The sequence below is a fragment of the Columba livia genome, chromosome 2 (assembly GCF_036013475.1).
Source record: "Columba livia isolate bColLiv1 breed racing homer chromosome 2, bColLiv1.pat.W.v2, whole genome shotgun sequence".
NCBI classification, from domain to species: domain Eukaryota; kingdom Metazoa; phylum Chordata; class Aves; order Columbiformes; family Columbidae; genus Columba; species Columba livia.
In genome coordinates, this window is record NC_088603.1 from 490,001 (window position 1) to 511,351 (window position 21,351).

The 21,351-nt window shown below is 66.7% G+C and overlaps 1 protein-coding gene across 5 annotated transcripts in view; it reads right to left on the reverse strand.

The window, feature by feature from the left end:
• The window catches only part of AGAP3 (ArfGAP with GTPase domain, ankyrin repeat and PH domain 3), a 144,977-nt gene that overhangs the window by 82,612 nt on the left and 41,014 nt on the right, over positions 1 to 21,351 (reverse strand). For all 5 annotated transcript variants that reach the window (XM_065054915.1, XM_065054916.1, XM_065054912.1 and 2 more), the window contains exons 2-7: positions 16,167 to 16,225; positions 9,630 to 9,717; positions 9,370 to 9,455; positions 8,945 to 9,086; positions 7,492 to 7,626; positions 2,508 to 2,635 (exon numbers count right to left, since the gene is read on the reverse strand). In XM_065054915.1, the coding sequence (XP_064910987.1) occupies positions 2,508 to 2,635; positions 7,492 to 7,626; positions 8,945 to 9,086; positions 9,370 to 9,455; positions 9,630 to 9,717; positions 16,167 to 16,225 (638 nt within the window). The remainder of the gene's footprint in view (positions 1 to 2,507; positions 2,636 to 7,491; positions 7,627 to 8,944; positions 9,087 to 9,369; positions 9,456 to 9,629; positions 9,718 to 16,166; positions 16,226 to 21,351) is intronic.

Here is a 21,351-nt window from a genome sequence, read left to right on the forward strand (position 1 = left end):
ACCCACGGAACATCACCGGGCAGCTCCGATCGGACCCACGGAACATCACCGGGCAGCTCCGATCGGACCCACGGGAAATCACCGGGCAGCTCCGATCGGATCCACGGAACATAACCGGGCAGCTCCAATTGGACCCACGGAACGTCACCGGGCAGCTCCGATCGGACCCACGGAACATCACCGGGCAGCTCCAATTGGACCCACGGAACATCACCGGGCAGCTCCGATCGGACCCACGGAACATCACCGGGCAGCTCCGATCGGACCCACGGAACATCACCGGGCAGCTCCGATCGGACCCACGGAACATCACCGGGCAGCTCCTGATCGGACCCACGGAACATCACCGGGCAGCTCCGATCGGACCCACGGAACATCACCGGGCAGCTCCGATCGGATCCATGGAACGTCACCGGGCAGCTCCGATCGGACCCACGGAACATCACCGGGCAGCTCAATTGGACCCACGGAACGTCACCAACAGCCCTGGGTGTCCGCAGCGCTCAGCCCGTTTGCCGCAGAGGCTTCACCAGGACTCGTGGGCTCTCCTGGGGCACTGGGCAGCCAGCACAGTCTGCAAGTCCGAACGCACCTACCCACAGCCCAGCTTTAGAGCCTGCACAGCCAGGTGTAAACTTCACACGGCATTTACCATCCCTTGCGCCAGGGCCCAGGCAGCGGCTGCAGACACGACTCCGGTTTGCACAGAACCACCTCCCTGGCCGGGCACCAGAGTCCTCCCAGCGCTCGGGGGGCTCAGACACATCTGAGGACCAAAGCCGACCCCTCCATGAAAAGAGGTGTCAGTCTGGCGGGGTTGTTTTGCTGAACTTGCTTTCATTCCCCTCAGTTGTACGCTCCCCGCGCTCCCCGGCCGCTCTCCTCCTCAGAAGCGGTTTCAGGCGCTGCTCAGCGCTGCGGCAGCGCAGGGACCCACTGTCCCACCTGCCAGAGCCAGCGCCAAACCCGCCGTGCTGCCGGGGCCCCTCGGCTCCGCGCCAGGCACACACCTGCCGACGTCCTCGCTGCGGATCCCGTGGTTTCACCCGCCAGCTGCCGCAGAGCCAGAACCTGTTGGCTGGACTGCCCCAAGGAGCAGAGCCCAGCACCTCGCCTGCCTCACCACAGCGCCGGCTCGGCACAAGGAACCCCCGGCAGAGCCCTGCTGCCCCGTCACTGCCCACACATCCCCTTCCTTCAGCAGCCGCTCGCCGCGGCAGCCGGCCCTGGTGCGCGACCTGCTGCTCCTGCGCCAGCGCTGCCCCTCCAGCCCACACAACAAGGGCTGCCGGCTTCACCATCCTGCCGGCACGCAGAGCTGGGCAGTGTGAGCCGCGCTAACGCCGCGCCAGGGACAGCCGAGAGCCCGTCCCCCGGCACTGAGCCCCCCGAGCCGCCTCCTGCTCCGCGCTGCTCCTGCCACTCGCCTCGAGCTCACCCCTCCACAAACACAGGTATGGGCGTGGGAGCAGGGCCGTGGGCCGCCCTGTCCCCTGCTCCCAGCAGCTGCGTCCCCCTGCCCAGCCCTGTCCCCTGCCCAGCCCTGTCCCCTGCTCAACCCTGTCCCCCTGCCCAGCCCTGTCCCCTGCCCAGCCCTGTCCCCTGCTCAACCCTGTCCCCTGCCCAGCCCTGTCCCCTGCCCAGCCCTGTCCCTGCTCAACCCTGTCCCCTGCTCAGCCCTGTCCCCCTGCTCAGCCCTGTCCCCTGCCCAGCCCTGTCCTGTCCCCTGCTCCCAGGCAGCTGCGTCCCCCTGCTCAGCCCCGTCCCCTGCCCAGCCCTGTCCCCTGCCCAGCCCTGTCCCCTGCTCCCAGGCAGCTGCGTCCCCCTGCTCAGCCCTGTCCCCTGCTCAGCCCTGTCCACTGCTCCCAGGCAGCTGCGTCCCCCTGCCCAGCCCTGTCCCCAGGTCCCCGGGCAGCTGTCCCCCCCGGCTCCCTGCCTGGCCAGGGCAGCTGGGCCGGGCTCGCTTGCAGACACGTCTCTGCTCTGCGCAGGAGCTTCCCTGCAGATGCCCACGGCCAGGGAGGTCAGTGGGACACGAGGAAAAGGTTCTTCCCCAGAGGTGCTGGACACTGAACAGGCTCCCCAGGGAGGTGTCACAGCCCAACCTGACAGTGTTCAAGAAGAGACTGGACACCGTCCTCAGACACACGGGGTGACCTGTGGGGTGTCCTGTGCATGGACAGCAGTTGGACTCGATGGTCCTGTAGGTCCCTTCCAACTGATGACATTCTGATTCTATCATTCTATGATTCTATGGCTCTGTCACAGTGTCTGCGGGAGCACAACACGATTTTTGGAGACCATGAGCCAGACGTGATGGTTTAGACACGAAACGTGGCCTCAGCGCAAGCACCAAGCTGCTCTGGGCTATGGGCGGAAGCTCCAGGTGACAACCCCTCTGCGCCCCAAAAGCCACTCCTGGCTGCAGCGCGAGTCTGAAGTGCTGAGGGGACCGAGGGGCTGCAAAAGCTTGGGGGTGCCCGGCTTTCCCCATTCCCGTTTCCCACCTGGTTGATGTGAACGGAAGGAATGGAGGCTGCAGAGACAGACGAGTGGCTGGGAGAGTTGGGCAGGGACTTGCAGGGACCGATGGAGAGCTGCTGCTTCTTCCGGAGAGCCACCACCTTCTGAGCCACTGCAAGAGGGAGACAGGCAGGGTCAGAGTCCGCAGAGCCGCTCTCTCCACCCGCGCACTTCTGGGGGCTTCGCTGAGACCCAAACCTTTGTCTGCCTTAGGGCAGCACCTGGGGCTCAGAGCACACCAGCCGGCGTGAGGAGGAGGGCTTGTGCGGCACAGCCACCCAGCCTCGGCAGCCTCGGCACTCGGACACGGAGGGGCAGTCCTGGTACTCGGACACGGAGGGGCAGTCCTGGTACTTGGATACAGAGGGGCAGTCCTGGTACTTGGACACAGAGGGGCAGTCCTGGTACTTGGATACAGAGGGGCAGCCCGGGCACTCGGACACGGAGGGGCAGTCCTGGTACTTGGATACAGAGGGGCAGTCCTGGTACTTGGACACAGAGGGGCAGTCCTGGTACTTGGATACAGAGGGGCAGTCCTGGTACTCGGACACGGAGGGGCAGCCCGGGCACTCGGACACGGAGGGGCAGTCCTGGTACTTGGACACGGAGGGGCAGCCCCGGTGCGGCTGCTCCACGGCAGGACAGGCCCCCGCTCACGCTGCGGCCCAGCGGCCACCGGCTGTCACACAGAGCGGCTTCACGTGGACACTGAGGGGCCCCGGAGCCTGGGGCAGCCAGCGTCACCTCTCGATCACCCCCTCACCGCCGCTACACAAGTCAGTCACCGAGCTACACAGCCTGGCCCATGTCACCTCCGCCAGCCCAGGCCCTTGTCACCCTCACCGTCTCCAGCTGTGGGAGAAACCAAGGTGAGAACAACTCCCGCAGTTCCCGTGACCTCGCTGCCTGCTGCCGACAGCCAAGAACTGCATCTCGGCTTCCCCGCCTCCTGCCTCTTCTGGAAACAAACACCTTGACCAAAGAGCAGCCAAGAGCTGGGCCGGGGGTCAGAGCACATCGCCGTTCCGCCTGTTCTCTGGCACGCTGGCCGGGTGCCCCCAGCACACGGGGCAGGAGCCGCCAGACGAGCGCGCCTGGAGCACCGGGACCCCGCCAGCCCCGCCGGGGCACAGGAGCTGCCACCTGCCCCCCCAGAAACACGCGGCACCACACGCGGTGTGACCAGCCCCCGGAAGTGTCAGATGACACCGGCAACGGCAAGAGCCTGTCCCCTTGTGGCCGTGTGCCGTGTCCCCTCACAGCTGTGTCCTGTGTCCCCTCATGCTGCGTGCCATGTCCTGTCACAGCCGTGTCCCCTCACAGCCGTGTCCTGTGTCCCCTCACAGCTGCGTGCCATGTCCTGTCACAGCCGTGTCCCCTCACAGCTGTGTCCTGTGTCCCCTCACAGCTGCGTGCCATGTCCTGTCACAGCCGTGTCCCCTCACAGCTGTGTCCTGTGTCCCCTCATGCTGCGTGCCATGTCCTGTCACAGCCGTGTCCCCTCACAGCCGTGTCCTGTGTCCCCTCACAGCTGCGTGCCATGTCCTGTCACAGCCGTGTCCCCTCACAGCTGTGTCCTGTGTCCCCTCACAGCTGCGTGCCATGTCCTGTCACAGCCGTGTCCCCTCACAGCTGTGTCCTGTGTCCCCTCATGCTGCGTGCCATGTCCTGTCACAGCCGTGTCCCCTCACAGCTGTGTCCCATGTCCCTTCAAGCCGTGTGCTGTGTCCCCTCACAGCCGTGTCCTGTGACCCCCCCTCCATGCTGTGTGCCATATCCCCTCAAGCCGTGTGCCATGTGCCGTGTCCCGTGCAGGGACGCAGGAAGGGCGCCTGGCCGCCTGCTCGCCGACGGGGCAGGGCCTGCCCAGCGCCCAGCGGAGCGCGGTCCCACGAACGACAGAACCGCTGCTTGTCCTGCTCCGCCGCCCCGTGCGCCGCCAGCCCCACCGCGGCTCTGGGAGCCTCGTCCCCCGGCGCCGGCGCCCGGCAGCTCCGCGCCCGGGACGGGGTCAGGAACACGGGGCAGCAGCGGCACAGGGCCCGGCAGAGGCTCTGCCCGCCACCCCGCACCAGCAGCGCCAGCAACCAGCTAATGGTGCGGCCAGCACGGGGGTGAGGAAACCTCGGCAGCCCTCCCCGAGGGACCCCCGCGTGGCCTTCGCCTTCCTGCTCACCAGGCACGTTCAGCCTCCTCACCATCACCCAGACTTGCACAGGGGCAACTCCTGCCATCCCCTACACCAGCCTCTGGGATCTCATCACGGGGAGACAGAGCAGCCTCCGGTACCTGAAGAGACCTACAGGAAAGCTGGAAAGGGACTCCTGACAAGGGCACGTGGTGACAGGACAAGGGGCGAAGGCTTTAAACTGAAAGACGGGAGACTGAGATCAGATAAAAGGAAGAAATTCTTCCCTGTGTGGGTGGTGAGAGCCTGGCCCAGGTACCCAGAGAGGTGGTGGATGAACCATCCCTGAGACATCCCAGGCCAGGCTGGACGGGCTCTGAGCACCCTGAGCTGGTGACGATGTCCCTGTCGTGGCAGGGGGGGCACTGGGGGGCTGGGAAGGTCCTTCAACACAAATATTCTGTGATTCCACGATTCTGCAATTCCATGATCTGTGTGATCCTGCACCTGTGAGCACCCAGCACCTGGGACTTACTCCCAAGCCCCATGAGACGGTGGGTCCCTCTGCTCCCTCACAGCTCCCGGTTACCACAGCGCTCTCTCCAGAGCAGCCTTGGCAAAGCAGGCACTGGCACCGGCCAACGTGACCAGCAGGCACGCGGCACCGTGTGGCACCGCGGGACAGGACACGTGTCATGGAGGGACAGGACATGAGCACGAAGGGACAGGACACGTGTCATGGAGGGACAGGACACGTGTCATGGAGGGACAGGACATGAGCACAGAGGGACAGGACACGTGTCATGGAGGGACAGGACACGTGTCATGGAGGGACAGGACACGTGTCACGAAGGGACAGGACATGAGCACGAAGGGACAGGACACGTGTCATGGAGGGACAGGACATGAGCACAGAGGGACAGGACACATGTCATGGAGGGACAGGACACGTGTCATGGAGGGACAGGACACGTGTCACAAAGGGACAGGACATGAGCACGAAGGGACAGGACACGTGTCATGGAGGGACAGGACATGAGCACGAAGGGACAGGACACATGTCATGGAGGGACAGGACATGAGCACAGAGGGACAGGACACGTGTCACAGAGGGACAGGACACAAGCATGGAGGGACAGGACACGTGTCACGGAGGGACAGGACATGAGCACAAAGGGACAGGACACGTGTCATGGAGGGACAGGACACGTGTCATGGAGGGACAGGACACAAGCATGGAGGGACAGGACACGTGTCACGGAGGGACAGGACACAAGCATGGAGGGACAGGACACGTGTCACGGAGGGACAGGACACAAGCATGGAGGGACAGGACACGTGTCATGGAGGGACAGGACACAAGCACGGAGGGACAGGACACACGGCGATGCCGGCAGCTCCTGGCACTGAAGCTCACCCAGCCACGGGCACCAGGCGCCGGGGCAGGTGGGGAGCACCCCCACAACGGGACGGGTCTGCGTTCAGAGGAAGTACAAGAGATGCGGAGCACAGCGCTGCCCTGTGCTTTTGTCCAAGGGTCAATGACAAGAGGGCCGCTAACGACAAAACAATGGTTCTTCAAAATCTGCGTTTGACCGGCGCTACCTTCTGGCACCAACCCTCTCTGGCCGGCACAGCCCTGGCATTTTCTCCTCATGTACACAGATGTTCTTACATTGTAGTCAAGTCACCTCTCAATCTTCTTTTTGATTTATTGAATGAATAAGCTCTTTTAGTGCATCGCTATCAGGTATCTCCAGCCTTCGATTAATTTTTGTGGCTTTTTCAGTGTTCTCGCTGTTTGTGCGCTGCTGCAGCGCTGGCAGCCGGTGCAACGCCGCTCCCACGGCCCCCCGCCCGCCCTGCCCGGCGCACAGCGCGCAGCACCGCCCGAGCGCGCCCCTCGCGCCCCCGCTCTGCCGGCATTCCCCAGCCGCTCCCTGCTCCCACGGACAGACCCGCTCCCGCTCCCCCGCCGCACGGACGGGCCACGGACAGGCCGACAGACACAGCCCAGCACCCTGCGGGCGCTCGCTCCTGCCGGCCACAGCAGCTCGGGCTCTCCCAGCAGGAACAGCCGCCCCACCTCCGCGCCCAAAGGTTCTGCCCTGCTCCCTGCTCTCCTCCATGAGACGCAGCCAAAACCTCCTCTGCAGCCTCAGGAGCACTCTGCAGACAGTGTATCCCCTGCAGACGGCGCATCCCCTGCAGACGGTGCATCCCCTGCAGACGGTGCAACCTCTGCAGACGGTGCATCCCCTGCAGACGGTGCAACCTCTGCAGACGGCGCATCCTCTGCAGACGGTGCATCCTCTGCAGACGGTGCATCCCCTGCAGACGGCGCATCCCCTGCAGACGGCGCATCCCCTGCAGACGGTGCATCCCCTGCAGACGGTGCATCCCCTGCAGACGGCGCATCCTCTGCAGGCCCATGCAGACGGTGCATCCTCTGCAGGCTCCCACAGGCAGGTGCCTGCACAGCCCCCGAGTTGCACCGTCCCCTGCAGCTCTCTGCACAAGTGCTGAGCAGAGGTGCTGCCCAGCGCTGCGCTCCCCCGTGCCGGCCAGCCCCGTGCCGGTCAGCCCCATGTCGGTCACCCCCGTGCCAGTCAGCCCCGTGCCGGTCACCGCCATGCCGGTCAGCCCCGTGCCGGTCAGCCCCGTGCCGCACACAGCGCACCGTCCTGCTCCTCGGAGCAGGTCTGTGTGTGCAGCTATGGCACAGAGCACCCGCAGGACCCAGCTCCCACGGCCCCGCAGCAGCACGCCGGCGTGCCGAGAGCCGGAGGTCTCTGAGGACAGCCCGCCGCCCCGTCCCGCCCGGACAGCCCTGCAGTTACCGTCCTGGAAGACTCTCTCCACGTTCAGTCCGTAGGTGGCACAGGTCTCGTAGTACGTGCAGCGCTTCAGATCATTGGAAAGCTTCCGTGCCCGAGAGTCGTCAATGACGCGGGGGTTCGTAGCGCTGATGGCATCTGGAAAGCGAGGGGAGAGGAGGCTGAACGGTGCCCGTGGCCCCCCGACCCAGGGCACGCTCCGGGCCTCCGTCCCCCGCTCCGCACACCGACCCAGAGCACAGCCCAGTCCTGCACGTGCATTCCACAACAAAGTCCACGCTCGCAGAATAATGGATTTCTCAAATGAGCTGGTTTTTAAACGAACCTTATTCAGCTCTCCCAACCGCCCAGCCCCGAGGCTCGTGCAGACAGCAGCCGGTGGGAGGTGGGCGGGGGACACCGGGCAGCCCGGGTGGGACCGGGACATGCCACGAGCATCACGCCCGTGTCCTGGGGACAGCAGGACGCAGTGACAGCGCAGCGCTGCGGCACAGGTGCCCACAGCCCGACCCTGGGCGCAGCTCAAGCCCGTCTGCACGAGAGTGCACACGCTGTCATGCGCTGGAACGATCGGTGTCACCATCTGTCGGTGTCACCGGTCACGGGGCTGTGACCAGCTGGTGCGCTCAGCTTTGGTTCACCGGGAATGACGGTTCTGCCGGGACGCTCCCAGCTGAGGCCTCGGGGGACAGCCCTGAGAAACAGGCTGAGTCTGTCCCCCAGACGGCTGCTCAGAGCTGGCGTGGGGGAAAACGCCTTCCCAAGAGGAGCCCGAGCCGGCAGACCCGCGGGGACAAGCGGGGCCTGTGAACTAACCCTGGGGAGGCGCTGGGGAGCACGGGGACTGGTGCTGGGACCAAGTCCCCTCCACGTGTCCGCTGGGCTGTTCAGTGTGACTGTGCCAAGGCTGTGACCTGGGACGGCGGGACCCCCGACCCTGCCGCCGTCCCCACCCCGAACCTCCCCTGCGCCCCCAGCCCAGCCCTGACCCAGCATCACTCAGTCCTAATGCTAATTCCACAATCTCCAAATATCCAAAGCTTAACAACTTTGTTCTACTCCTAATCGGGGCTCCAGCGCAGACACCCCGCGAGTCCCTCCCACACCGCTGCTCCCCGGCCTCGGAGCTCCTCCTGCACCAGGACCAGGTTGCAGGGCTCAGGAACCGCGTCCCGCCCAGGGCCTTTCCCGGCATCCTCTGTCCCCTGCTGCTCTGTGTCCCCTCCACTCCAGGACTCCTCGGCAGCCCCAGCTCCCGGAGGGACGCCGGCTGTGCGGTGGAGCAGACACCCGCAGCCTGTCCCACTGCTGTTTGGTGACAGTTCCGAACACGCTCACAGCGCCACCACCCCCCGCGCTCCCTTGCCGGCGGGGACACATCTCCAGTGCTCCGGAGCGAGCAGGGAGGACGCAGGGAGGGCAGGTTTGGGGAGCAGTCCGGCCAGCCCGCGCTCACCCTGCGTGCCCACCAGCACCATGGGCACCTCGGCCGTGTTCCGGTAGCTGCAGAGCCGCAGGTAGTAGTTGTACACGGTCTGGAAGCTGATCTCGTCCTCCAGGCTGAACACAAACACCACGGCATCGACCCAGGCAGCAAACTGCGGAAGAGACACGGGCGTCACAGCCCGGACGGAGCCCGGAGCCCCGAGCCGGGGCCACCAGGGCCAGCACGTGGGCACCGCGGCCGCTCAGCCGCGCACTCACCCCCCGGCCCCAGCACGAGCTCCAGCGCCACAGCGGGGCCCTGGGGCAGCGTCACCACAGGGCAGCCCCTGCCCAGGCCACGGGTGTTCCCTCCGGAACGGGCTCCCCAGGGCGGCCGGGCAGGTCCCTCCCCAGGAGCCCGCAGCAGCACGGGGTGGGAGGGTACCGGTCTCCTACCTGGAGTTCGGGGGGGCCCCCTTCATCCCGAATCAACAGCAAGTAACTCTGCCCGTCCACCACGATCTCCTTCTTAAACCGGCCACCTTGGGAAGAGAGCAGGGCCGCGGGTCAGGCCAGGGGAGCGAGCGGGACCCCGGCAAGGGCCGGGGGCTGCAGAGCCGGCGGCAGCGGCAGACGCGGCGCAGGGACGGGGTCGTCTTCAGAGCCTGGGACTGGAGCGAGGAGCAGACCCCCGCGCCCCGGGAACCAGACCTTACCCTCCGGAGACTCCTCCTGCACGTAGGTGCCGGTCAGGTAGCGGTGCACCAGCGCCGACTTCCCGCTGGACAGGTTCCCCACGATGCCCTGGAACAGAGGGACACGTCACCCCGGCTGCTCGCCCGCAGCCCTGAGCGGGGACACCCGCGCACACGCGACGGGGGGCAGAGATGCCCCAAGAGGGCACAGGGACTCGGTGAGGGGCCTGGGGACGTGCACTGGCCTGTGGGGTGGAGCAGCAGGTCCTGGGGTGCTGAGGACCCTCGTGCTCCCCCAAACAGCTGCAGCCCCGGCAGCCCCGCGGTGGCTCATCCCACGGCCCTTCTGCTCCTCGGGGACACTCCCCCCCACCCACAGTCACCTCAGAAGGAAAACCCTTCCCGCAGCCCCAGTTTGGGGTGTCACAGCTCGTGCCAGCCCCGCCGGAGGGGATGGGTCCCGGCACTGGCCCCTTGCTGCCGAGGGCCTGCCGGACCCGAGAGCGCGATGCCCGCTGGAGCCGGCTGTGCTGCCGCACAGAACCACACCGAGCACCGCTCTCAAACCCAACTCAAAGGTAACGGTACCCAGCACCAACACCTAACTGGGCCAGGGGTCTGTCGGTCGGATCACCCCCGGCCCCCTGCATGGTGAACCGCCGTCCCAGGGTGCGCCACCCAGACAGCCCCGTCCTCGTGTCAACGTCTTCCCAGCAGCTGGACAGCCCTCCAGGGCCCGAGGGCTCGCGCAGGGCCCCGGCCGCGGGCGGGAGAGCGGTCCTGGGCTGAAGGGCCATCTCCTCCCCCCTGCAGAACCTCCGTTCAGACTGCTCAGCTGCTCCCACACCCGCGGGCCGCGCAGCGTGGAGCCGAGGGGACCCGCACTGCCCGGGGGTCCTGACCCCCTGCCCCAGAGCAGCCAGCGAGCGTGGTGGGAACGGGCTGCTGCATCAGCTGTGAGACGGCCGGTACGTCTACCTGCAGAACCACAGACAGACACCCCAACGGGGCTGCTGCGGCGCTGGAGAATCCACCGTCCCGTGTGCCCCCACCTGCTTCACAGCGAACGCGCAGTGACACCAAAGCGTTTGGACACTGCTGACCTCGCAGCCCCCGAACCCGCGGCCGGACCAGGAGACGCCCCAGGCATGTGCAGGGCGCTTGTGTCTGCTGGGAGCACCAGGGCCCGCGGAGGCGACGCAGGCACCAGGCTCGTTTCTGCACAGGGAGCCCCAGGCAGAAATGCGGCATCTTTATGATGAAAATGTCCAACAGGCACACGGCCTGTGCCACCGACATGGCCTGTGCCACCGACACGGCCTGTGCCACTCAGACAGTCTGCACCACCGACACGGCCTGTGCCACCGACACGGCCTGTGCCACCGACATGGCCTGTGCCACCGACACGGCCTGTGCCACCGACACGGCCTGTGCCACTCAGACAGTCTGCAGGACCGACACGGCCTGCGCCACCGACATGGCCTGTGCCACCGACACGGCCTGTGCCACCGACACAGCCTGTGCCACTCAGACAGTCTGTGCCACCGACACGGCCTGTGCCACCGACATGGCCTGTGCCACCGACACGGCCTGTGCCATTCAGACAGTCTGTGCCACCGACACGGCCTGTGCCACTCAGACAGCCTGCGCCGCCGCCATGGCCTGTGCCCCCACGGAGCAGAAGGGATGAAGAACCGGCAGCCTGGTCCAGCACCTGTTTGCGGTGCTGTTCCCAAAGCCGCTCAGTCGCCGGGCACAGCCGCACACAGCCACACCAGCGCCAAAAGACGAGGGAGGAGAGAGGCGCGGCTGGGAACGGTAAAGCCACCTGTGGCACCAAAGAGCAGGTTATGGCTGAGCTTCTGCAGGCGAAGGGCTGAGCTGGGCCCGTGAGTCACCGCCAGGCCGGTTCTCCAGCTGCCGCGGGCGCTGGGTCCCGCCCGGCTCCGCACGCCCCGGCAGAGGGGGACACGCCGGTGGCACTCGGGGTGCGGGACCCCGGTCGGCTCCTGTCGTGGCCACGCGGCACGGAGCCAGCGAGCGGCAGGACTGGGGCCCAGGACTCCGGCACAGGCGGCGCAGAACACGGTGCTCCCGCGGGCAGGCCGGGCCGCACGCTCGCTGTCCGCCCTGACACCCGCAGCGGCAACCGCGGACCATGCCTGGCACATCGGCACCGGCGAGAACAGGTCCCGCCGCAAACCCACACGTAACGCACACATACGTGCTCTGGGGCTGAGCCCTCTGCGGACACGCAGGGGTTACACAGACACGTAGGGGTTACACGGACACGTAGGGGTTACACGGACACGTAGGGGTTACACGGACACGTAGAGGCCACATGGACACGTATGGGTTACGTGGACACATAGGGGCCACACGGACACATAGGGGTTTCCGTGGCACACGGGGTTACACGGACACATAGGGGTTTCCGTGGCACACGGGGGTTACACGGACACGTAGGGGTTTCCGTGGCACACGGGGGTTACACGGACACGTAGGGGTTTCCGTGGCACACGGGGGTTACACGGACACGTAGGGGTTTCCGTGGCACACGGGGGTTACACGGACACGTAGGGGTTACACGGACACGTAGGGGTTTCCATGGCACATGGGTGTTACACGGACACGTAGGGGTTTCCGTGGCACACGGGGTTACACGGACACGTAGGGGTTTCCGTGGCACACGGGGGTTACACGGACACGTAGGGGCCACGCGGACACTGCAGCCCGTGCTCACGACAGATGGTTCCCCTGCAGCGCAGCCCTCGCTGCTGCTGCGCCTCAGGGCAGCGTGAGCACGGGGACACGGGGACACGGGGACATGGAGACGGGCCGGGCACAGCTCCGTCCTGGGGAACCCTCGGTGAGCAGGGTGTCCCTGAGCCCGCCTGGCACCCCACGCCACGGGTTAAACACCCCAGCAGCATCCGCCTCTAAAACACGGGTGCAGGCTGCACGGAGACTCTGTTATAGCCAAAATCTGGACCCCGGTCTGCTGAAACCAGCTTCTGCTTCGCCTTCTCCTCAAGCCCACCTGGCGTTACAGACAAGCTCCAGCAAACTGAGCGCCGGGAGGAACGCGACCCTGGGAGGCAGCGACCGAAGCAACCGCGGTGTGCAGGCCCCACGGAATCCTCCCTCAGGACCGCGAGGGAAGGCGGCCGCGCCTCGCCGGCCGGCGACGGGCACAGCGCCCGGGGCGGGCGTGGGGGACGCGCCCCCGTGGTGCTCCGTGCGGGGTGGTCTCAGCACAGCCTCCTCGCAGCCCGCACCACGTGGACGAGGCGGCACGATAAAACTGGGGTGGGAGAAACGGCTGAGCACAACGTACATCTGCAGAGCTATTCAAAACCTCCGAGAAAGTACAGCGAGCGCCGGTGGAACGGGAACACGGGCAGGGCAGCGAGCGGCGCGACCCCAGTGCCGGTGGGACAGGGCTGTGCCGGTGCACCCCGTGCCGGCACACAGCGCCAGCGACGCCGGGGGCTCCACACCACGGACCTGGGAGTCTGGGGTCAGTGTGGGTCGCCCTGGGGACAAGGGCTGGCAGAGCAGACACAGAGCAGGCACTTTTGCGGCTCTGCCGTCACCACCAGACCCCGCGTCTGCCCCGCACCGGGATGGCGTTTGGTTTAGCCACGTTGTCACAGGGGCGCTCAGTGCACGGGGTGAAGCATCGCATGGGCAGGACGAGGATGGGAGCCGGCCCGGCTGCACCGGAGCAGCTCGGCACACTGAGCCAGCCCGGCTGCACCAGAGCAGCTCGGCACACTGAGCCAGCCCGGCTGCGCCGGAGCAGCTCGGCACACTGAGCCGGCCCGGCTGCGCCGGAGCAGCTCGGCACACTGAGCCGGCCCGGCTGCACCAGAGCAGCTCGGCACACTGAGCCAGCCCGGCTGCGCCGGAGCAGCTCGGCACACTGAGCCGGCCCGGCTGCGCCGGAGCAGCTCGGCACACTGAGCCGGCCCGGCTGCACCAGAGCAGCTCGGCACACTGAGCCAGCCCGGCTGCGCCGGAGCAGCTCGGCACACTGAGCCGGCCCGGCTGCGCCGGAGCAGCTCGGCACACTGAGCCGGCCCGGCTGCACCGGAGCAGCTCGGCACACTGAGCCGGCCCGGCTGCACCAGAGCAGCTCGGCACACTGAGCCGGCCCGGCTGCGCCGGAGCAGCTCGGCACACTGAGCCGGCCCGGCTGCGCCGGAGCAGCTCGGCACACTGAGCCGGCCCGGCTGCACCAGAGCAGCTCGGCACACTGAGCCGGCCCGGCTGCGCCGGAGCAGCTCGGCACACTGAGCCGGCCCGGCTGCACCGGAGCAGCTCGGCACACTGAGCCAGCCCGGCTGCGCCGGAGCAGCTCGGCACACTGAGCCGGCCCGGCTGCACCAGAGCAGCTCGGCACACTGAGCCGGCCCGGCTGCACCGGAGCAGCTCGGCACACTGAGCCGGCCCGGCTGCACCGGAGCAGCTCGGCACACTGAGCCGGCCCGGCTGCACCGGAGCAGCTCGGCACACTGAGCCAGCCCGGCTGCACCAGAGCAGCTCGGCACACTGAGCTGCACCGGAGCAGCTCGGCACACTGAGCCGGCCCGGCACCGCATGACATGGGGTGCCAAGGGGAGGGCTGCTGGACAACGGGAAGGCAGAGAAGCCTGGGAACGTTCTGTGCCACGTCTCCGCCGTTTCGCGATCCCACACAGACTCCAGGACAGTGCCACGAGGGGACCCTGTCCCTGCCACCACACTGGGCAAACTCAGGCGCTGGCTCAAAGCCCAGAGTGTCTGCAGGGCCCTGGGGAGAAGGGCTGGGCGCTGCGGGACGGGGACGGCGAGACGGGGGCGGGAGGCACCGCGGGGCTGGCGCGGCGGGGCAGCCGGGCCGTGCGGTGCGGAACGGACCCCGGACACCCCCGGAAGCTCGGGACCGCCGGCTCTCCTCAACCCCGTCACCCCAAACCGGCAGGAGCCGCGGCGCAGCCACGCGCCGTCCTGCGCTGTGCGGCCGCGGGAACCCCGGCCCAACGGCCCCCGGACAGAGGGAAGGGGCTTCGGGACCGACCGCGCCCCGCGCCGCCCCGGGCTCTTAGAACAGCTGCATGGGCCACATCGAGCCCCGGAGCAACAGAGATCGTCATGGAAAACACGGGACCAGGGTTGTGCTAATGGAGGAAGAACTGAAAGCCTCAGGTTTGTTCAGCTTGCAGCGCTGCTCTGCAGCCCGCGGAACGTTCGCATGTCAGACGGCAATACACAGAACAGCTGCGAGAATGTTTCTGAACAGACGCACACTATACAAGCCAAACTAACAAATGAATGCTCAAAGTTTGTTTTAATTTCTGCTAAGCTGCAGATAAGAAAATGTGGCAGCACGCCGTGCTGCTGTGTGCTGCGGAAAGGCCTCTTGTTCCTCGGGTTAACACCGAAAAAGTTCATGTTGAAAGGGCTGAAGGGAGACGGGCCAACAGCCTCGCAGGGCGGCCGTGCAGAGCGGCGGACAGACTGCCACGGGCCCCGGGGACAGACACACGGACAGACACACAGACACTGGGCAGTGTCCTGCCCTCTCAACAGCTCAGGGGCCTCTCCACGGACACCCAAGTGCCCCCAGCAAGGACACCCGCCCTGTCCCCGTCCCTGGCCCCTGGCCCGGCAGGCCAGCCTGTTCCTGCACATCACCCTGCGCGCCCGGCAACGCCGACCTGCACACAGCGCGGCGAGCCGGCACAGCCAGAACAGCACCGCGCGGGAAACAGCCCCCGCCGTCCTGCAGTGGGTCACGGAGCATGGAAACCGTGTGCCCGGGGACGCTCACCCCGTGCTGACGGACTGGAGCTCTGTCCCCTCTCTTGGGCAGAACGAAGCGCCTGAGGTGTTGGTTCGTTCCCCAGGGCAGGACAGCACAGGCGGCGGCACGGAGCGGGGAAGCACCACGCAGGGGTGACCCCGCAGCACTGACCCCGCAGCACTGACCCCGCAGCACTGACCCCGCAGCACGGAGCGGGGAAGCGCCATGCAGGGCTGACCCCGCAGCACTGACCCCGCAGCACGGAGCGGGGAAGCGCCATGCAGGGCTGACCCCGCAGCACTGACCCCGCAGCACGGAGCGGGGAAGCGCCATGCAGGGCTGACCCCGCAGCACTGACCCCGCAGCACGGAGCGGGGAAGCGCCATGCAGGGCTGACCCCAGCGCGGCTCCAAGGGAGCGGGACACGTTCCCGGCCCGGACGGTGGCTGGCGGGTGCCAGCCATGGCCGTATGCCTGCGCTGGCCGGTCCCTGCTCCCGCGGCGCTGGCACGTCCAGCCCGGCACACCCGTGGGCAACGACGGCTCCACCACAGCCAGCAGGATGGTGAGCTGCTCAAAGAGCAGCTTTTGACCTCACGTCCACGTGCTCCCCAGACCAGCACCCCCTTACAAGCGTCAGCCGCCCAGAATTGCCTTCCCCAGCTCCTCCCGCCCCTCCCGAGGGCGAAACCCGCACACGGTTCCACATTCAAACCCGGGTCTTTCTTGGGGAGAAGCAGCGAGTCCAAGGCAGAGCTGTGAGTACTCACCACCTTCAGCTCAGGCACCGAGCGGCTCAGGGTCCATTCCTGGCTGTTCACAAACGAATCTGCAGAGAGAGAAGGAATCACCAGGTCAGCGCGGTCTCCCTCGAGATCCCAGCAAGGACCGTGCCCCGCTCCCCCGGCGGGACCTACGGCTCTGTCCTCCCTCCCGCCTCCTCAGGAGACACGAAGCCGCGCGAGGTCCCGACGCTGCCCGTGCTCAGGGGCTCCGCGGCCAGAGCTGCACCGGGACGGCAGCACCGAGCCCCACACCGCGGGCTGGGACCCCCCGACCCAGAAACCCTGCAGCATCCCCTCCTGAGCACTGGAACCCCCCCACCCAGAAACCCTGCAGCATCCCTCCCGAGCACTGGGACCCCCCACCCAGAAACCCTGCAGCATCCCTCCTGAGCACTGGGACCCCCCCACCCAGAAACCCTGCAGCATCCCTCCTGAGCACTGGGACCCCCCACACAGAAACCCTGCAGCATCCCTCCCGAGCACTGGGACCCCCCACACAGAAACCCTGCAGCATCCCTCCTGAGCACTGGGACCCCCCCACCCACGGGTGCACAGAAACCCTGCGGCGCCCCGTCCCGATGCACCAGCACGCGGGAGCACCAGAGACCAGGTGCCTTTTTGGGGGCACTCGCTGTGCAGGGCCCCAGGAGCGAGGTGACGGCGGCGCAGAGCCCCCAGCGCTGTAGGCGGTGCAGGAACGGGCTGCGGGCACGCTGCAAAGCTCGTCATTGGAAGTGAGCACAAGGAACGGTGAGTTGGCTACGCGATTGCAGAACGCTGCAACGGGCTCCAGAGGGCTGCCAGAACCAGGCAGGGCTTTGAGCGGTGCACAACACCCGCTCCCGCCGCCCAAATCACAAACACGCCCGTCACACCGCAACGGTCTCCAGGAGCTGCTCAAACAGCTCCCCAAACAAAAGCAGCCTCGCCGGGAGCCGGAGCCCGGAGACCAGCCTGAGCACCAGCGGCCACGGGCCTGCCAACAGCGCCGGGGCCCTCGCTGTGCCTTGGCCAGGAGAGCGTCCTCCGCCCAAAGCCACAGGGCGACGGGCTGGGGGCAAACAAGAGGGCAGCACCCGCCCGATGCCAACAGCGTCAGGATGACGAGCGGCTTGGCCACAGCAGCCCCAAGTACAGCGGCACAATCACAGCCCTGGTCCCGCTGGCCACACCGGTGCTGGTACCAGCCAGGACGCTGTGGCCTCTTGGCCACCTGGGCACCCTCTGGCTCATGTTCAGCCGCTGGCACCAACACCCCAGCTCCTTTTCCAGCCGCTGTTCCCCAGCTGCAGCGTTCATGGGGTTGTTGTGACCCACGTGCGGGACCCGGCCCGTGGCCCTGGTGACCCTCAGACGATTGGCCTCGGCCATCGATCCAGCCGGGCAGATCTCTCTGTACGGCCTTCCCGCCCTCCAGCACGTCAACGCTCCGCCCTGCTGGGTGTTGTCTGCAAACTCACTGCGGGGCACTCGGTCCCCTCGTTGTGATCACTGATAGAGAGATTAAACAGAACTGGCCCCACCCTGAGCCCTGGGGACACCACTCATGACCCGCGACAACTGGATTTGGCTCCGTCCACCACAGCTCTTCGTCCAGCCCTCCCGCCGGTTCCTCACCCGCCGCGGATGCACCGTCCAGCCACGAGCTGCAGCTTCTCCAGGAGAGGCTGTGGGACACGGCGTCCCAGGCCGAGCAGGGTCACGGCACCCACGGCCCCGCCCGCGCTCCTAGGGGGTCACCTTGTCCCAGGAGGAGACCGGGCTGCTCACACTGGACCCGCCTGTCATCTCCGATTTTAACTAAGGCTCAGAGCTCGGTACTGACAGTGTGACTCTGGACCTGCTGTGAAGGCCTCCGAGCAAACAGACACCCAAATAAGTAACTGCGACCCAAAGCCAATTTAACCACATGACACGCTCGATTACTGACTGTCATTTAAAGGCTTAGCCCAAAATGCCCGTGTACGACGTGCGCACCCTGCTTGTCCTCAGCACCGCTGTGCACCACGTCTGCAGCTCAGCCCAGGCCACCAGCGACGGGCACTGCGGGCACCGGAGCCGCCGGCACACAGCGCTGCTGTGGTGACCCCGCTCAGCGGCAGTGCCGGGCACGGCCCCTCTGCACGGCACAGCACCTCTGCACGGCACAGCCCCTCTGCACAGCACAGCACCTCTGCACGGCACAGCACCTCTGCACAGCACAGCACCTCTGCACGGCACAGCACCTCTGCACAGCACCTCTGCACGGCACAGCACCTCTGCACGGCACAGCACCTCTGCACAGCACCTCTGCATAGCACAGCACCTCTGCACGGCACAGCACCTCTGCACGGCACAGCACCTCTGCACAGCACCTCTGCATAGCACAGCACCTCTGCACAGCACAGCACCTCTGCACGGCACAGCACCTCTGCACAGCACCTCTGCACAGCACAGCACCTCTGCACGGCACAGCACCTCTGCACAGCACCTCTGCACAGCACAGCACCTCTGCACGGCACAGCACCTCTGTGCAGGAGCAGCAGCAGCAGCAGTGAGCGGCTCCAGGCAGAGCTGCGGATGTGCAGGAGCAGCACCAGCAGCAGTGAGCGGCTCCAGGCAGAGCTGCAGATGTGCAGGAGCAGCACCAGCAGCAGTGAGCGGCTCCAGGCAGAGCTGCAGATGTGCAGGAGCAGCACCAGCAGCAGCCAGCGGCTCCAGGCAGAGCTGCAGATGTGCAGGAGCAGCACCAGCAGCAGTGAGCGGCTCCAGGCAGAGCTGCAGATGTGCAGGAGCAGCACCAGCAGCAGCCAGCGGCTCCAGGCAGAGCTGCAGATGTGCAGGAGCAGCACCAGCAGCAGTGAGCGGCTCCAGGCAGAGCTGCAGATGTGCAGGAGCAGCACCAGCAGCAGTGAGCGGCTCCAGGCAGAGCTGCAGATGTGCAGGAGCAGCACCAGCAGCAGCCAGCGGCTCCAGGCAGAGCTGCAGATGTGCAGGAGCAGCACCAGCAGCAGTGAGCGGCTCCAGGCAGAGCTGCGGATGTGCAGGAGCAGCACCAGCAGCAGTGAGCGGCTCCAGGCAGAGCTGCGGATGTGCAGGAGCAGCACCAGCAGCAGCAGCCAGCGGCTCCAGGCAGAGCTGCGGATGTGCAGGAGCAGCACCAGCCCACTCCTGGCACGCCGGAGCCCGGCACCAGCCAGGCCGCGGTGCTGACCGCGGAACCGCTCTCTGCAGAGTCTGGGCCTGAATGGTGCATGACCGCTGACCCTCCTCTAAACCATCAGCTGCGAGTGACTCTCCCCAAGTCACCAGTTAATAAAGCAGCATCCCCACACGCACCATGGGGAGAAAACATAGAATCACAATCATTTAGCTTGGAAGAGATGTTTAAGATCATCCAGTCCAAGCACTAACCCAGCAGTGCCAAGGTGAACTCTGCCCCATGTCCTGAGAACCTCATGTCCGTCTGTCCAGCCCTCCAGGGCTGGTGACTCCAGCACTGCCCTGGGCAGCCTGTTCAATGCCCCACAGCCCTTTGGGGAAGAAATTGTTCCCACATCCAACCTCAACCTCCCCTGGCGCAACTTGAGGCCGTTTCCTCTGGTCCTGGCGCTTGTTCCTGGGGAGCAGAGCCCGACCCCCTCACGCTACAGCTCGGCTCCGGCTGTCAGAAGGTGGAAAAAACCAACCAAACCAAACCAAACCAACCAAACCAAAAGCGTTCAGGTGCAGCAACCAGCGGCCTGTAGCACGTGTCCCCTCCGGCCCCACGTGGAATGGGGCCCAGAAGATGTGACAGTTCCTGCTCTGTCTGAACTGCCAGGATGGACCACGGAGCCTCGACTGTCGCCATTCCCACCCAGCCAGGTACTCGGGGCCCTCCGGACCAGCGGCCGGTCCTTCCACGCACTGGCCGGGGTCCATGTCACACCCGAGCCTCTCAAAGCCGCCACCGTCACGGGCCCTCGGCCCTGTCTGCACGCTGCCCGGGGCTCGCTGGGGACCCTGCTCCCCGCACAGGGACACGCGCAGCCCACGCACACCCGCTGGCACGGAGGGACACGCACCGAGCGGCGACGTGCCCAGCGCCCCCTGGCCGGGCAGCCCTCCCGGCACCCGCGGGGACGGCCCCGTCGCGGGGTCTGCAGGCGGCTCCCGGCTCAGCCCCGCACACCGTGTTCCGCACCCGCGCTCCTCCCCAGCAGCAGCTCCCGGCACAGCGAGCGCGGCACCGCGCCGTGACGCCCACGGAGCTGTCGGGCGCCTCCGCAGCAGTTTCACAACCGCCCAGAACAGCCACGGGCCAACACCCGGCTGCTGAACAGCGCTGACGCGACTCGCTGATGTCAGCTCTGTCCGGCCCAAGTGTGGACGGTTTGCTGCCGAAATGCAGCGTGTGGACATCTCCTGTGCCTGCTCCGTGCAAGATCCGCCCGCTCGGTACCGCACACCACACAGCGCCCGGGCACCGCGGACACCGCTCCCGCTGGAGGGGCAGGGGGCCCCTGTCCCCTCCTGGGGGACACAGCGACCAGGCGGCAGCACACGGCAAGCGCCGGTGGCCCGACCCGACCCGAAGCACCAACCAACAGCCAGGCCGGCAGGTCAGCACCGGCACCTTCCCCGCAGCGCCAGAGCCTCGGCACCTGCTTCTCCAGCACAGCTGGCGCCCGGCGGGGCAGCACCGCAACAAGCCGCCACTGCCTCTGCACCAGGGTCACGGCTTACTGGATGAGCCGCACCGCTGGGCGGGCTGCATCATCCGTATCTCACACCAAAACACACCCCGCCACCCTTCTCCCCTCCTCTGGTATTTAATAACACGGAAGAGCCCAGACAGCCGCAGTCCCACCGGCCCCAGGCGCCTCTGACCACAGCACCGCTCGCACCGCCAGAGCCTCGGCACAGCCCTGCGCTGGCCTCGGCTCCGGCACCACCACACAGCCGGGCAGGAGGGGCCATAGGCCAACTGCTCCTGGAAACCCGTCCGGCCTCCCCAGGAAACCAGTCCAACCTCTCCTGGAAACCAGTCCAACCCCTCCTGGCAATCGCTCCGACCGCTCCTGGAAAGAGGAGATTCGGGCCAACGCTGCTGCTGCCCAGGACCTTCTGCTCGCGGAGGTTTCCGGGCACGGGCAGCTCTGGCGCAGACGGTGAAGCCCCCGTGGAAGCCAGGGTGGCCAGTCCCTCC